At 38.2% G+C, this 15767-nt stretch overlaps 1 protein-coding gene across 9 annotated transcripts in view; it reads left to right on the top strand.

Annotated features, from left to right (window-relative positions):
• Positions 1-15767, top strand: part of AKAP13 (A-kinase anchoring protein 13) — a 344813-nt gene that overhangs the window by 271923 nt on the left and 57123 nt on the right. For all 9 annotated transcript variants that reach the window (XM_036844174.1, XM_036844173.1, XM_036844172.1 and 6 more), the window contains 4 exons: positions 186-378; positions 3266-3374; positions 12961-13003; positions 14760-14892. In XM_036844174.1, coding sequence (XP_036700069.1) covers positions 186-378; positions 3266-3374; positions 12961-13003; positions 14760-14892 — 478 coding nt within the window. The remainder of the gene's footprint in view (positions 1-185; positions 379-3265; positions 3375-12960; positions 13004-14759; positions 14893-15767) is intronic.

Below are 15767 nucleotides of genomic sequence, written 5' to 3'. Positions count from 1 at the left end.
CTCAGCATACCAGGATATTTGCGGGGAAGGGTAGGTGGCGCTCATGGCTATGCCCTTGCAGATGGTTTTGCTGGGTGACATAGAAATACTTATGAGCAAGGGAGATACAGCTAAAGGGATTTTGTATCCTCCTTCCTTTCTGAAACTCAGAAATAGAATGAATTAACTCTTGGTTCTGTGTTCAGTTTCAGTCTAGAAGGCTTGACAGGAGGAGCTGGTATTGGAAACAAGCCATCCTCATCTCTGGAAGTAAACTCTTCAAACACCAAAGAGCTCAGACACCCTTTTAGTGGCGAGGAAAGGGGTGACTCGTTGGTGTCACTTTCAGAAGAGGATCTGGAATCAGGCCAGAGAGAACATAGGATGTTTGATCAGCAGGTAAGGCTGAAATGGGTATATGTTGCTAATTTGGAAAAAATTAGTTTTATTTCCCTAAATATGTCCTCATATTAGGAACAAAGAAGGCAAGATTTATGTTAATATAAGGCTAGGAGCTATGATTACTTACCCACTATGTAATAATCTCCGTGTAGCACACAGCAGTTTTTTAGCACTTAATACTAATTAAAGAGTGCCATTAATCTGCATAGATTTAAATATTCCAGCAAAGCAAACATTTTGAAATTAGGAGAGTATCCAGGATATTAAATTGAGTTTTTCTTCTTGTCTGAGGACTTCTTTTACCACGCCAGTAGTAAAATGAGTCTTGAAGTGTATTACTTACCATTGTTAAATTTCCCAATTCTCAAAAACATGTCCTAAGTTTCTCCTTCCTGGGGAAAAAAAATTCTTTGTCTCATTGCATTGTCTAGGCAACAACTAAGTATTCTCTCTGCTTCCTATCACTGCCAAGCTATTTGAGACAGCGTCTACACTCCCTGCCTTCTCTTTCTCCCCACCTAACGTCCACCACTATCACGCTCTTGAAATTCCTGTCTTGAAGGTCCTGGGCTTCCTTTTCAACCAGACCAAGTGACTTTTTCTTAGTTCTCATCTTCTCTTTATCACTTACCCTCAGGGAGTTTTTGAGTTGAGAATTTGAATCATATGCTTTTCTAGCATCCTACCCCACTCCGAGTCCTTTTTCCTCCTCTTCGGCCAAGGAGACTTTGGATTAACTTCTGAGAGGATTCCAGGATACACATTCAAATGAAACATGTCTAATTCAACAAACAAAAAAGTTAAACACCTGTCTCTGAATAGGTGACTGGCATTTTAGATAGAAATGTAAGGAAACATTTCAAATTAAACAAACAAAAACCTTAACCTGTTCTTTGAATCGGTGACTAAGGTTTTGTGTAGAAATTTAATTTTTTATTACATCCTGCTACATAGCAATGATATGACCAAATATAAATTTGGCACTAGAGGATTACCTTAGTAATGAATGTATCGCTTATGGTCATGTGAAGGCCTAAGAGAATTTAGGCCTAAGGAAAATGCAGTTGAAGGCCTAAAGGAATTTTACCTCCTTTTGGCCACCACCCGTGGCTTCTTGGCCCCCCACCCATGGCTTCTTGGCCTGATACTTTTTAGAAAAAGTTAAGAAAAATAACAAGAATACAGAGAATATATTCATTGAAGTAAATGGTTTAGATTTATTTAGCCTAATGGTAACAGGAAAAGGGAGGGAAAAAATAAGAAACAGTAATTTGGTGACTACCGAGAGCCTCTCTGACAAGTGGAAAGTCTGACAAGTGAAAAAGTTGCATTTTACGTGTATAGAATCCTTTGGAAGCCATTTGTAGGACCGCGTAAAATACCAAAAATTGTGTGTTTGTGAACAGAATCATAGACTTAGAGCCAATATATCCCTTCCTATTCCACTTAAGCTTTGGTGTGTGAGAACTTCAAGCCCATTTAAATGACTTGCCTAAGCCTCGTAACTGGCTATTAGCTGAACAGTATTAAACTCAGAATTCCAGACTGTTAGTCTCACTGTTTTTTTCCATGTCTTTGAAGTAGATGACTTTTAATGAGGAAATGAGAACATTTTAATTTTCTTAATATTGTTTATGTAATAACATTTCCTGAACTGACATTCCTAGGAATTTTAGCTATGACCCTGTTTTATAGTAAGTGATGTCTTTCTAATGGCCTTTCTGATTGAGTCTGCCTAGCTGAAGTTGTTGACAGTGTAGCACCTTGTGTGCTTAGCCTTCCGGGGGCTCTGCCCACCCATAGTTTTCCATCTTGTGTGTAACCTCAGAGTGGATATTTGAGCTGCTGGTATCACTGATGTGCACAAGTTGCCTGCAGCCAACTTCTGTTGAAGGTCTCTGCCTTTCACTGATGTCATTTTTCAGACCTCACAGTTGTATTCAAAACATAGCAACTGTTTGCCTCAGACTCCATGGTTACCCATGGAACAAGCTCTAAATAATCAGAAGTCGTTGGCGCAATTGAGTTCACCCTGGTAACGGATTTTCATTGCTTCCCTTTCAGCATGTACAGATTTCAGCTTACTATGAAGGGAAGGGATTTATGGTCATTAAAGTTAGTTGCCAATTAGAATGGCCTCTCTCAAAGCAAAAGGAGAGGGATCCCATCATCACCGGAAGCATACTAGTAAACACTAGTTGACTGTCGTGGGTTTTGTTGCAGAAACTTCTGCAGTGGGTTGGATTACATGGCCTTGAAGTGGCTGTGAATTTACTGAGGGAGTTCAGTTGTCAAATTTCAGTCACCCTCATGTTCATGTAGAAGCAGTCTAATCTTAGAAGAGGAAGTGAAAATGATTTAGGCTTCTGTCCAGATGCACAGGCAACTTTGCTTGTGATCTTAAAACACTTTCTGTTTGTACCTCTGTTTCCAACTCTTTAAAATAAGAATGATATTACTGGTATCCTACTATATCTGTAAGTGATATTTAGATTTTCAAAGAGCAAGAACTATATGTAGTTTTGGTATTTCCAGTGAAATTATTTTTATCTGATTATGCATTCAGTAGATGTTTTATTAAGCACTTATGAAGTTTGAAACATCATTAGGTATTATGAGGGATACGAGACAACTGTAAAGGATGGATACTCTAACTATCCCCATTTTACCGATAAGAACACTAAGGCTCAGAAAAGCTAGGTAGCTTCTCTGAAGTTGAGCAGCTGTTTCGTGGCAGGGGAGACTTCTGACTACAAAGCCTGTGCTCTTATCCCTCTTGTGTACTGCCTTATTTCCCTAGGCTGAGTCGGAATGTAAAATTTGGTGCTTATGTAGAAATATGAGAGCAGGTACTCACAACCTGTTTACTTTTTTTCCTTCACAGACATGTCACAGATCTAAACAACAGGGATTTAATTACTGTACATCAGCCATTTCTTCTCCATTGACGAAATCCATCTCATTAATGACAATCAGCAATCCTGGGTTGGACAGTGAGTATACTACTCTTTTTAATTAAATATATTATATTTTAAACATTTTTCCTCTCTCTCTCTCTTTCTTTTTTTTTCCACTTTAAGACCCTATGCCGTTACCTTACGGCATTTGCCTGCCTGTTCCTCTGAATGAATGGCTCATCATTTACAAAAAAGGTGACACAGAGTTCAGTTTGGGGATCTTCCTCCTTTTACTACATAAAAATCTCCTTTACACATTAAATTCATTGTATTCTTAGGCCTAAACCTGACAAACATTTTTAAAAACTTTCTATTTTGAGATAATTTCTGGTTAAAAATAACTTTTTTATTTATAAATAAAAATATTTATAACTATTTTCTAGTTAAAAATAACTGTTTTTTAAAATAGTTGCAAAAACAGTACAAAGACTTAGTCACACATTCTTCACCTGGAGCCTCCAAATGTTACCTTAACACTTGTTTCATCCATCTTGCTCCCTGTCTTTATCTCTGTCCTGAAAGACTTTTCTGAAACATTCGAAAGTAAGTTACACATATAATGCTCTTATGTCTCAAAGATATTTTCTTATATTACCACAGTACAATTATCCACATTTTATCCAGTACTAGTTTCCTGAGCTCTTCAAAAATGTCAGGCTCTTGAAGGACAAAGAGAGACTGAGATACATTTTTAGTCAGTTAAGTAAATGCCAAAAGGATTACAGCCAAAAATGATTACTGGAGCCGTATGCAGATTCAGGAGCCACGACTGTGAAAGTTATGTAGAGACGTCGGGCATCCAGAGGCACAGAGCGTTTGCAAATTAAAGATGCTCGAAAACATATTTGAATTGGATCCAGATATTTGCCACAGAAAGGTTTCTTTGGGAAACCCCACTCTTTTTGTTTTATTTTTAAAATAGATTTCTTTTTCATGAGTAGTTGCAGTGTGGGATCTTGATATAAAGATTTAAATTCTCATCAAAGAGAGTATGGTACATTACATTCTTTGCTGAAAGATCATGTATTCAGGAGGCTGAAGCAAAGGGTATAACCCCTCCTGGTATTTCTGGTGTTTCTTCAGCGTCCCCTGATATATAACTCATCTTAAAAGAGTTGAGGACAGGAGTAGCTGCCCTGCATTAATGGGATGTTCTGTCTCTATTCATGACTTACTAGAGGCCTCATTTTCTTAATTTCCACGGTGGAGTTAAGGCATAATGGATAATTCTGTTAACTTCGTCCTCATTTTCATATGATTAGTACTTCAGATACCAGTCTGGCCTGTTGGACTAAAGGTGCCTAATAATGACCTATTCCCCAAGATAACAGGTACAACCTCACAGAACTTGACTGAAATAGCTGTTCCTGTTTTTGTTTGGGTCTTGGTTTGGTTTGGTTTTCATTTGGCTTTGGGTTAGTGGTTTTGCTGGTGTAGAACGAAAATTATTATAACAAAATAGTTTATAGTGGCTTTGAACCCAGAGAACTAGAACTTGATAACCAAAGACAGTCAGTGAGGCGTTTCAGCTCTGCACCCCCTCCTCCCGTGGCCTGGTGAAGGGCCTGCTCCTGCAGCAACAGCTGCCCAGTACCAACAGAACGTGGCCCGGAGAGAGAGCTTTTTCCATTGTTCTGTGACACACTCTCTTGCCTCGTGCATGAAACACTTCATTATTTTTCCTCCAAAAAGCAAGATGGTTTTTGACTGTGCTTTCAGTTGCTAACCAGCACTCTAAATGATGCGGGTCACCCCCAGGAAACACTGTCCTCTAACGCCAGGAGCTCTGGCACATCTCGTTGCTGGGGACTTGTGGCTCAGCTCACTGAGGGGTACTGAGATCAGAAGCTGACTGCTGTCATGAGTAGAGCTTGGAGCAAGAGTCCAACCCTTTCATCAAAGTAGAGTACCCTCATTCTGATTTGTCATGTACATTTCATGCAGATTGGAATGATTAGCCAGCCCCACTTACTTCCCTAAGTTAGCATGTACTATAATTGGAGGGCTCATCAACTCTAATGACAGTATTTCTCCTTAGTCCCTCCCCACATACAATTAATTTTCCCAACTGTATTTTTTTATTCTGCTCTAGAAACATAAATTTTTTGCAGATGTAAAAATTCTGGCTGTTAAACAGAAGGCTAAAACTTGTATCTTGCATGCTATGCCTTTAAGTCTCAGGGTAACTGGGCGGTTCTCGACTTGCACAGACGCAAATCTTCATTCCAGATCTCTTAAATACTCTGCATGAGTCATCTTTGGCCATGGTCTTCCTTGCTGAAACTATCATAATTAAAACCTACCCGGTGGTTTTAAAACCCAAAGTGTGTGGTACGCTTAAGATATTTTAACTAATGTCTTATTGTAAGCACACTTAATGGCTTTGTGACCTTGGGTCCTTGAACTATTGAACAGGGCTAATAATATGATAGGGCTTAAGTTGAATTTATTTAAAATTCACATTAGCGTGTTTCCCGGCTTATGATAAGCATTTGTTATCTTTATGGGATGAGTTCACAGTGTCCAGGCAGTGCCGGGGTCCGTTTTTCTCTGACCAGAGTCTAAGCAATGATGAAGAAACTAGAACGTGGTCCCTCATTTTCTTTAAGTGGCTGTGTCTTACGAGTGTGCTTGTCTAGGGACAAAATACTTCCTAAACTCAGCCTTATCTCACTACTTCCCAGCTATTACTTGTGTTCTAGCTTCTACCTTGAAGGAAATTAGCTGCTTCTCCCACAGCCTTTCATAGCTGTTACCGTTTGAGCATTTCTGAAAACGTGTGTCCACCGAGCTGTTGTCTGGAATATCCCATCATTGGGTCACTGGCCAGATTAGAAAAACAGACAAACTCAGCATTATTCCCAAACTGCAATCTGTTTCAAAAATTCATTGATGCAGAGGACAATACCAAATAAAGGCGATGACTAAAATATTTCTGTGTCATTTTCTGGGGTGGAAAGTAGATGGGCAACAGCTGATTTAGGAACCGTAATGGGCAGGAAGGCTGTCCTAGCCCATGTCTTCCATTTGCTGTCTTGGTGGTGGGGGGGAACATGACAGAGGCATCTTGCCGGCTCATCTTTTTAGGGAATCAGAATAGCACTGATGCTGCCTGTATCATGTGGGAAAATGCCAGGGAGGACTGCCCTCAGAGGAACCGCTCCAGGAAATGTGTTCCCAACATAGGGTCGAGTGGAGACTTCCAGCTTGCCAGGAGACTCAGATGGTTTCTCGGTAGAGCTTAAAAACAAGCTTTATTTTTGCAGATATGGAATAATTCAGTTATCACAGACAATCCCTTAACAAGACTATATTTTTTAACTTTTCACTGCTTGCACCCAGAAGATGCTGAGAAACAGTAAACTGTTTGGTTGTATCCCTGCTAAGCATATTAGTGGTGGTAATATTAAAAAGAGAATGATACCCATTAGACAGTTTAACCTCCTGGGCTTCTTAATGAAATTTCATTTTGCCCTTCATTTTTCAGGGTTTCTTATCACAAAGAATGGTGTTCACAAATGGCACTTGTCCTTGGAATCATTCTCAGACCTTCACTCATGGTGTGTGAATTGACCAAGTTCCTTATGCATGTTTTGATGGCAACACTAGCTTGTAATTGTATAGCTTGCATTAGACTACGAAAGCTAAGTGGGTCTTAAGAACTTGAAGTGTGGCATTTACATATATAAAATGCACCAGATCTTCAAAGCGAAATGATCCATGCGACCAAAGATCAGGGTGGGTGTATAGAAAGTTAGGCATCGGTGCTAATGAGGATATTTTATCTTTACTTTCTGTGCTTAGTTTCTCTCTCTAACTGGACAGTGGGATGAGACTTTATTGGAATACATTTATTTTCTTAGGGTAGTTCTGTTTGGAGAAGATAACATTTGACAAATTTGTCAGAACAAAAATTCAGTCAGGAAAATAGACTTTTTATATTGGTCTTTTTGATTATATTGCAAGGCTGGAATATTTCCATAGTCATTAAAGTTGAGTATGTTATAAAATTGAATCCCTGTGTTAACAGAACATATTCTTTCCATATATGTTGAAGATACTCCTTATTCATACAAGTAGGTTTCTCTTTATGATCCATGATCGTGTGACAAAAGAAGGGGATACTTTTAGATTTTGGGTAATAAGAGAGCTCTTTTTCATTTCCTAAATTTGCTTTACATTTGGAAATACTTTAGAACACACATTAAAATGGTATCTTACTCTTGTACTAGACCATCACTGCCTAAAAAGCCAGTGTGCGTGAATTTGTGCCAGATGATCTCTGTTACGAGCAGTGGCTGCACCCTGCAGTCGGTCATCGCTTAGCGTTTATCTGGGGTGTGGAGTGGCTTTTGTGTTGGGTAGATACAGGGCTTTTTCCTTCATTTTATTTAGGTTATTGAGCTTCCAGAAAGCCTGACAAAAGGAAATTCATTTATTAATTTGTTTATTTATTCAATAAATATTTGAGTACCTACTCTTTGCTAGGCACCAGGCTAGACAGTAGAAGGAGAGGGATGAACTTCCAGACACGGTTCCTTTTCTCACCACACTTAAGCTGATGGACATGAGAACAGTTGAGTGTAACAGAAGATGACAAATGCAGCAATTGAAAGAAACGTTGGGTGTTTAGGAGCCTCCGACTTGAGGGACCAGAGAAGGCTTACTGGGGAGAAGTGATACCAGAGTTGAGACCAAGAGGAGTCTAGGAATTCGCTGGGTGAACTAGTATGTGGAAAGCTAGACTGAGGAATTTGGGCTTCTTGTCTGAGGGCAATGGAGTGATTTAAGTTGATTAAATCGATTAATTAATTGATTCACGCACTTCAGAGAGACCACACTGAAGAAAGTGTTGGGGAGGAGAGACTGGTAGATCAGTAGAAGGCTATTGCAGGATTCTGGTGAGAGTAGATGGTGGCCTGAACCAGGCCGTAGAGCACTGGCAGTAGGGGAAAAGTTGATGTTCAGAGAATTCTAGAAGGCAAAATCAAAAGGACTGAGTGATGTGATAAAAGGATTCAAGGATGGTACCCAGGTTTGTGTTCTGGATAATTAGTTAGATGTTAGGTACCACTCACCAAAGGAAGGAATAAAGGAGGAGGAACAGGTCAGGAGGAAGGGGGTAAGTTGATATATGTACTTGTTCAGTTTGAGCTGCTGTGGGATATCCACCCACAGGTGGGCAGTGAGATGAATGAGGCGTGAATTCAAAGGAGAGACCTGGCTTGAAAATAGAAAGTTGTGGAGTCACCACTGTATCACATGCAGATTGTACTCGAAGGGGAGACAGTGAATGAGGGGGTTTGGGGTGAGGGGGAAGAGAGCCAAGTACGGGATCCTGAGGAACACCACCACTACAGGCATTTCCTTACTTTGAAGGAAAAAAACTCCAGCTGTAAATGATGACTGTGAAAAGTAATATACTTCTTGTTTTCATAATGTAACAAGTATCTATTTGTTGGATGAATTTTCTTAAGCTGCATTAGAATTCTGCATATTCAGAAATAAAGATGAAAATGTGAAAACATTACGTTGTCCACCTAGACAGCCTCTCCTGGAATCATCCAGGCCAGTGACATCATTCTCGGCACTGTGGGTCTGAGGTGCCTTTCACTCTGTTCTGGTATGATCTGCATGCTCTAACGTCTTCTGTCCACCCACTCCTCAGCCCAGCAGCAGATGCAGCCAACAAGGCGGATCTCCTTCTCCGTCAGCATCTCTCCGCTCCTCCTTAAGTCTAAAACTCTCTTTTCTCTTGGCTCTTCTTATTCCAGTGATGAGGAGGAGGAGTTGCATAGTAAGTAAGCAACTTTGGGGTCCAGTGGCTGTGCTCCAGTGTCTGACCAGTGCTGAAAATGCTATAGGCTTGGTACTGAGAAATTTGGGGACTTTTCTCCCCTTGCATGTCATCATTTCTAAATCATTCATCTTCATGCTTTGCTTTGAAAATTAATTTGGATAAAACAACAACGTTTTTGTCGTCTCTGCACTACCAGTGCTTGACTGATCCAGTGACCTGATTCCAGGGCCTGAGACACCCTCTCAGAACAGAGATACCTTCAAAGGCATAAGGGCTTCCCATCCCACCTTGTACCTTTTGTAATGCTGAGTAGTAATTTCACAAAACTTTCCATTTGATCATGTAAATTTCATTTTCATTATTTTGCTTTTTTTGTCTCGTGGGACAGATGCCTAGATGTCCACTTGTGATACTTAAAAACTAATGTTAAACTTTTTTCTTCTCACCTTTCAGACCATTTCTTTTTTTTTTTTATCTTTGTCAGTTTTTTGTTTGTTTTTGGAGTTTTTTTGGCCGTGCTGCACGGCTTGTGGCATCTCAGTTCCCCAACCAAGGATTGAACCCGGGCCATGGCAGTGAAAGCCTGGAATCCTAACCACTGGGCCACCAGGGAACTCCCCCAGACCATTTATTTAAGAATACCTTTTCTTTGAGATTAAACCACATGGATTATTGGGTGGAAGTTAGATATTTGTTTCCCTACTTTTTCTCCTTTTGAACTTTTATTTTTCAATCCTTTTACTACACTGTAGGTTTCAGATTATTATATTGTTACTTGATAATAACCTAGTTTAAAAACTTTATAAGGTATCAGTTTTAGTAAGTTTGGAGAGGAAATGAAACCCCCCCCACCCCCATGAAAATCACTGTTTTCAATTGTGCAGGATTTCTAGATGATTCCAGGATTACTATTTTTAATGGAAAAACTACTTCTAGTATAAAGTTAAATAATGAATTGTTTTCATTTCATATAACTCATATGAGTCTCAGGCAATTACAATATCCATATGATTAAGCATCCTAATTCCCTACCATTTGCTGATCCTAAGTTTTAGCAATATTTAAATAATTATTTAATATTAAAATTTAATATTTAAGCAATATCAAGCTCAGGGAGACATTTTTGCATCGTTCTTAAAGGAAAGTGGCTTATGCACAAATGAAGGTCTTATATGCTCAATATTTTCTCACAATTAAAAGGCATTTGGTTTAGGCACACAAGATATTCAGTCTATACCAGTTGTCATAGGAGGGAAGTTGTGAAAATCCATCTGCAACTTTGAGTGTTCAGAACTTCTCAAAGTTGTTTCATCTCAAAGTATTTGTAATATGCTGGGAAACAGGTCAGCACAGCAAAAAAAAAAAAAAAAAAAAAACTAAGGTCCCAGTAGTATTTCTTCTACCACTAGTAAAATTATGACTGGTTATTCAGTTAATCAGCACTGGTTACTCAGTTAATCCAACCTGATGTAATCATAAAAATATAGAAGCTTGACGAAACCTTTGAATCAAATATCCAGCATTCCTCAGAATGTGTTCCTTAAACTCAAAAATACAGTGAGAATTATGGGGAAGGGGGAAAAGGAAGAAAAAGAAAGGGTTGGTTCTTGGCCATATAAATTTAGGAAACTCTGTTTTAAGCCAGTTTCAAAGGCTAATGTGTACTTTGTGAATTTCCAAGACAACGTTCAGTATGCCGTGTTTCCCAAACTTACTAACTAGGTAACTACAGTATGTTCATGATGATGTGTAACATCTCATGAGACGGGTGTTCCAAGGAACATACTTTAAAAAATATTGACTGTGTCCATCCAGTAGTTCCAGTCCTGGAATGTTGTTATATTAGGTCTGCAGGTTATTTCATGCCTTTTAAAAAAAGGTCTAGTTGAAATTTTCTATTTACGTGCAACAGTACTTCATAGGCTAACTTCAGTGACAGATTTCTTTGCTTCTGTCTACAATTATATCATGGAAGTAACATTGGTTATATCATATTCTTAGATGCCCTGAAAAGTTGATGGCACTTTAGGAATTTCAGGGGCATTGATTTTAGAAACATTGGTGGGTTAATCACTGTTTTCAGAACCACATCTCAGAGGTCATAGTAAATGAATTAAAATACCTTTCAGCAGCAAAAAAGTTGGAAATCCTTATAGGAGTCATAGATTCTCCCAGTATTCAAATCACGTATTTGTTTTTAGTTTATTTGAGAGAGACCTTCTGGGAGCTTATTCTTGGCCATGCTTTCTGCTGGTTGGTGTTTTTCTTTATGGGTTTTATTTTTACTTTGTTCATATCACTAGGGTGGTAACTTACTAGGTAATTGATAAAGTGTACAACAGAATCCTGGCAGCCTGAGAGAATTTAATGCTGCTTATATCATTCAGGGCTCCTTGAGTGGAAAAAATTTTAAAGCCCCCAAATCTAAACCATACTCTTGATTTTTGTTTAAGTAAATTAAGGCATTCTGAGGTTAAAATGCTGATGGTTTCACACCTAGATCATGCAGAACTGGAAGATAGATCCCAGATCTTATTCTTACTCTTCATCTTTCTCTTTCTTCTGGCTATTGTTACCATGCATTATAACTGAAATAGAAGAAGAACCCCAAATAAGTAAAAGGAAAAACTATAGAAAGCAATCTTTTGAAGACTTAGAATTCATTTTTAAGTTTCTCATGCATTATTTCCACCTGTTGGCTGTATGTTAGTAATAACTTCAACTTAGCATTTCTGTTCAGAATCTGGAACAATTTGGAGTTTTTAAGAGTTCCAAATGCTGGTAATCTGGTAGTGGAACATTTTCAAATCTCTATCAAATTAAAGTTTTACTCAAAGTAGCCTCAAGGAGAAAGGGTGTGTTTTGTCCACATTATAAAAATAGTTATACAGAGCAACCTTTGTCTACCTGGAATCATACACCGGAAGTGTTTCTATACTTGATCTCCTAAAACCTTGGAAACCATTTATCATTGTGTGATTGCAGCCTTTCTCTCATCTAAGTCCTAAAGTAGCTCAACCTTGATTAACATGTCGTAGGTAAAATGATGGTACTGTTCCTTCTATATTTGTTCTACTTATTGTCCTATCTGACTTAGCCTTAGATTTAATGACCCATTTTAGTTTACGGTCTGATAGTTGTGGGAGGAGGAAAAATGTATCTGCCCTACTCATTCGATCAGTATCAGCCTGGAAAGAACCTTAGCATCTGTTTTATCTTCTTTATTTCATAGATGAAGAAATGAAATCCAGAGATCTCACCCCAAATTAGTGGCAGGGCCTAGACCTTATAGGCTAGCTCTGATGCTCTTTCCTGTTCACTAATCCATTTCTAGGAATGCTTAAGAAAATATCAGACCTATATTAGCTAGACTTTTAGCATAGAAATATATGAAAGCAAAATTAACAGCATACAGGATGACATTTAATTTCCTTTTGTATATTCCTCCTCTGACATCATCTCAGAAAGATGGCCTATGGACTCTGTACCTTCACAAGAACAGGAATTAAACGTGCATTTGAGCTTGTTTGTTTTTTTTTAAGTTGATTTGGGGTTTGTTTGGTTACTTGAATCCTGGATTAAAATTTTTTTCCACATGGGAAATTCACTCCCCATTGCTGCCAATTTTCTAGTTCTGATTTGAGGGTTTCATTTTTAATTTTTCCTTCTTCCAAACCCTCATGAGGAGAAGACATCCCACACTGGCTTTCAAAGGCTATTTTTGCTTTATCTGTGTCAGTCGTAAAAACGCTAAACATTTTATCTGTTATCCAGGTAAAATCCTTTTGTTCTAACTTTTATTCTGCCGTTCTTGTTTTCTAGATTCACGGCCCTTCCACAACACCAATGCTAATCTGACTGAGAGGTACTATATATTTATTTTGTTACTCCTTTTCCCAAGATGAAATAAAGGAAATCCGAAATGTCTTACGGCATTTAGGCAAACTAAGTTAATTGAGCTCATTGGAATCTTACTTCCTTGACGGATAAATTTGGAATAATGGTTAGAAATGTTTTTTTAATGAAGGCTATATCCTTTTTAATTAACGTCTTGAATAGTTTCCCACCTTTATTCTTCACACCATCTGAGTAATAAAGATTATTGTTTGCATTTATTCACATAAGGATACACTTATATTTAACTTTATGAACTTTGCACTCTTTGCTTATGGGAATTTATAATTCCTAAGTCTTAAGAACATTTTGTTTCATAATTTGTGTGTGTGTGTGTTCGTGTTCATGCAGTATTGCTGCCTTCTTAGCCATTTTAAGCTTTAAAGCTATTTTCTTCTGTATACATTGATATGGTACACACCTCTGTCCAAGTAAGTGAATTGGTTCTTTACTTGACAGCAGGCAAAAGACTGCTATTTTGACTCATTGTTTATTTTTGTATTCCTCTTTTCAAGCTTATGAGATTAAATATTCTAATTTAAGCATAAATGGGGTTCTGACTGTTGCCCCACGGTGTTTCTTAAGTTGCCTTCCTTTTCACAAAGGCATCAGTTGTGACTCAGTGATCCAGAACTCTCTCAATATGAGTGCTCTTCTTTGCACTTCTGTCATATTTTACCTATTCTTTGTTCTTTCTACAGTGGTGATTTTCACACCATTTCCCCTTTATCTTTGTAACAGACTGCCTTATATTGTAAACAATATTTTATATATAAATAGACTTTAGCTACTGAATAGGACCCTTGTGGTTCTGCCTGTCTGCCCTCTCACAGAGGCCCTTGAGGCAAACACTACTTTCTATGGAAAACTTCTAACATAACTGTTCGAGAACACCTAGGAAAAGTAGTTTGAATAGATTTCTATATAATAGATTATGTATACAACTGTACATAATTGTATATGTATACAAATCATTATGTGTACAAGGGCCCAGCATTCTTTGAGGAAATCAACCTTTGTGAATTTCCTAGGGTCCAGACATGCCCATAATGGATGAACTTAGAATACAGGTGTCCTAAACAAGTAGGTCAGTACATCTGGATCTCTGTGAAACTCCTAGAATGGACCTTTCTACACTAGGTGTCAGTTTTGCCTACTGTTTTGCCTGCCTAAAATTGTGCATAGCTGAATTCACGTATTGATTGTCCAGTGTGCCAGAGGACTGAAAAAGAGGTGTGATCTCTCCTGTTAGGGAACTTGGATATTCATTCAGTCATAAAAATTCCTTGGTTTGCATCACATATACGGGTTTCTTTTCAAACACGTATTTAATGCAAAGAAGTTTATAAATGGGTGCTTAGATTAAAAAATTACGGATAAAATAATTAATGAATAATTGATCTTTAGACTCTATCATCAGATCACAAAAACCCATTAGTAAAACACTAATAAGTGATGTAAGAAAACTTAGCCAAGCTTTGACATTAGAACATGGGCATTCTGGCATGCTCTGTTCTCGGATAGATATTATTATATAAGACCATTCAGCAGCCTCTGTCCACCTCTTATTCCTTTTCCCATTTTCATGTGAGTATATAAGTTGGCTGTGACTTGTAGCTAAAATAATACATGACAACGATGGTTACAAAGAATTATATGTAGAGTGTTGTAATTTTTAAAAATCAACTTCTGTAATCTTTTCAAAAACTCTTCTTTTTTCTATTTAGTATAACAGAAGAGAACTTTAATTTCCTGCCACAAAGCCCCTCCAAGAAAGATTTTGAAGGGAAGAGTGGAACAAAAGTCAGTCGTACGTTCAGCTACATCAAGAATAAAATGTCCAGCAGTAAGAAGAGCAGGGTAAGTACTCGTGGGCGTTTCTGTGTGACAACCTCAGCCGGCCCTCCGTAGGCTCCAGGCACAACCTGCACACACCAGGAAACTAATTAAATGATGGGGACAGGTGGATATAAGTTCAGAGATGCTGGCTCAAATAGCCTAATATTTGAAGAAAACTAACAGCAAGAAAAATAACAATAAGAGGTGATTCCACCAATTGAGTGTTTACTATAGGCTAAGAACTTTCCATAGAGAATCTCATTTAATCCTTTCTACAACCATGTATGGTAGATATTATCTCCCTTTTCTAGGAGTAAGGTACCTTATCTGGGAAAAATAAGGAAATAAAAATTACCTGTAATAATCCCACATAGAGATAACTACTCTTCTAATATTTTTTTCATGTATTTTTAGAAAGAAAGGGATAAAAAAGGCATTAACTTTCTTATACCAATTCCTGGTGCTAAACCAGAAGATTCCATTTCATATTAGTGGGGAAAAACTTTCTGCCTCGCACTCCCCTACACTCTATTCACCCACCCAAACTCCAAGAAAGTAAGAAGAAAAAAAAAAAGGAAATCAGTTACGGAGTTCTTGCACAGGAATCACTATATGTATGTGTGTGTTATACACATATACACAGGTACATACATACTTAGAAGTATGGGAATAAACAAGCATTGGACTCAAGGGTATCGTTGTAGAAGTGCACACACCACCCCACCCACACCCCCGCCGCCAGCGCAAACGCAGACAAGCTTCTTAGGTCCTTAGGTAAGTGGGCTGGTAGAAATAGAGCCAATGTACTTTACTGAGTTTTGTAAATAAGATCTCTTTCTTTTAGCAAATACTAGATTTGGTCATCGCTCAGATAAATTTTTCCATAAAACCTGCCA

Source organism: Balaenoptera musculus, chromosome 2, assembly GCF_009873245.2.
Source record: "Balaenoptera musculus isolate JJ_BM4_2016_0621 chromosome 2, mBalMus1.pri.v3, whole genome shotgun sequence".
Classification (NCBI taxonomy): domain Eukaryota; kingdom Metazoa; phylum Chordata; class Mammalia; order Artiodactyla; family Balaenopteridae; genus Balaenoptera; species Balaenoptera musculus.
Note: the sequence above shows the minus strand (reverse complement) of the source record. Positions and strands in the feature narration are given on the sequence as shown.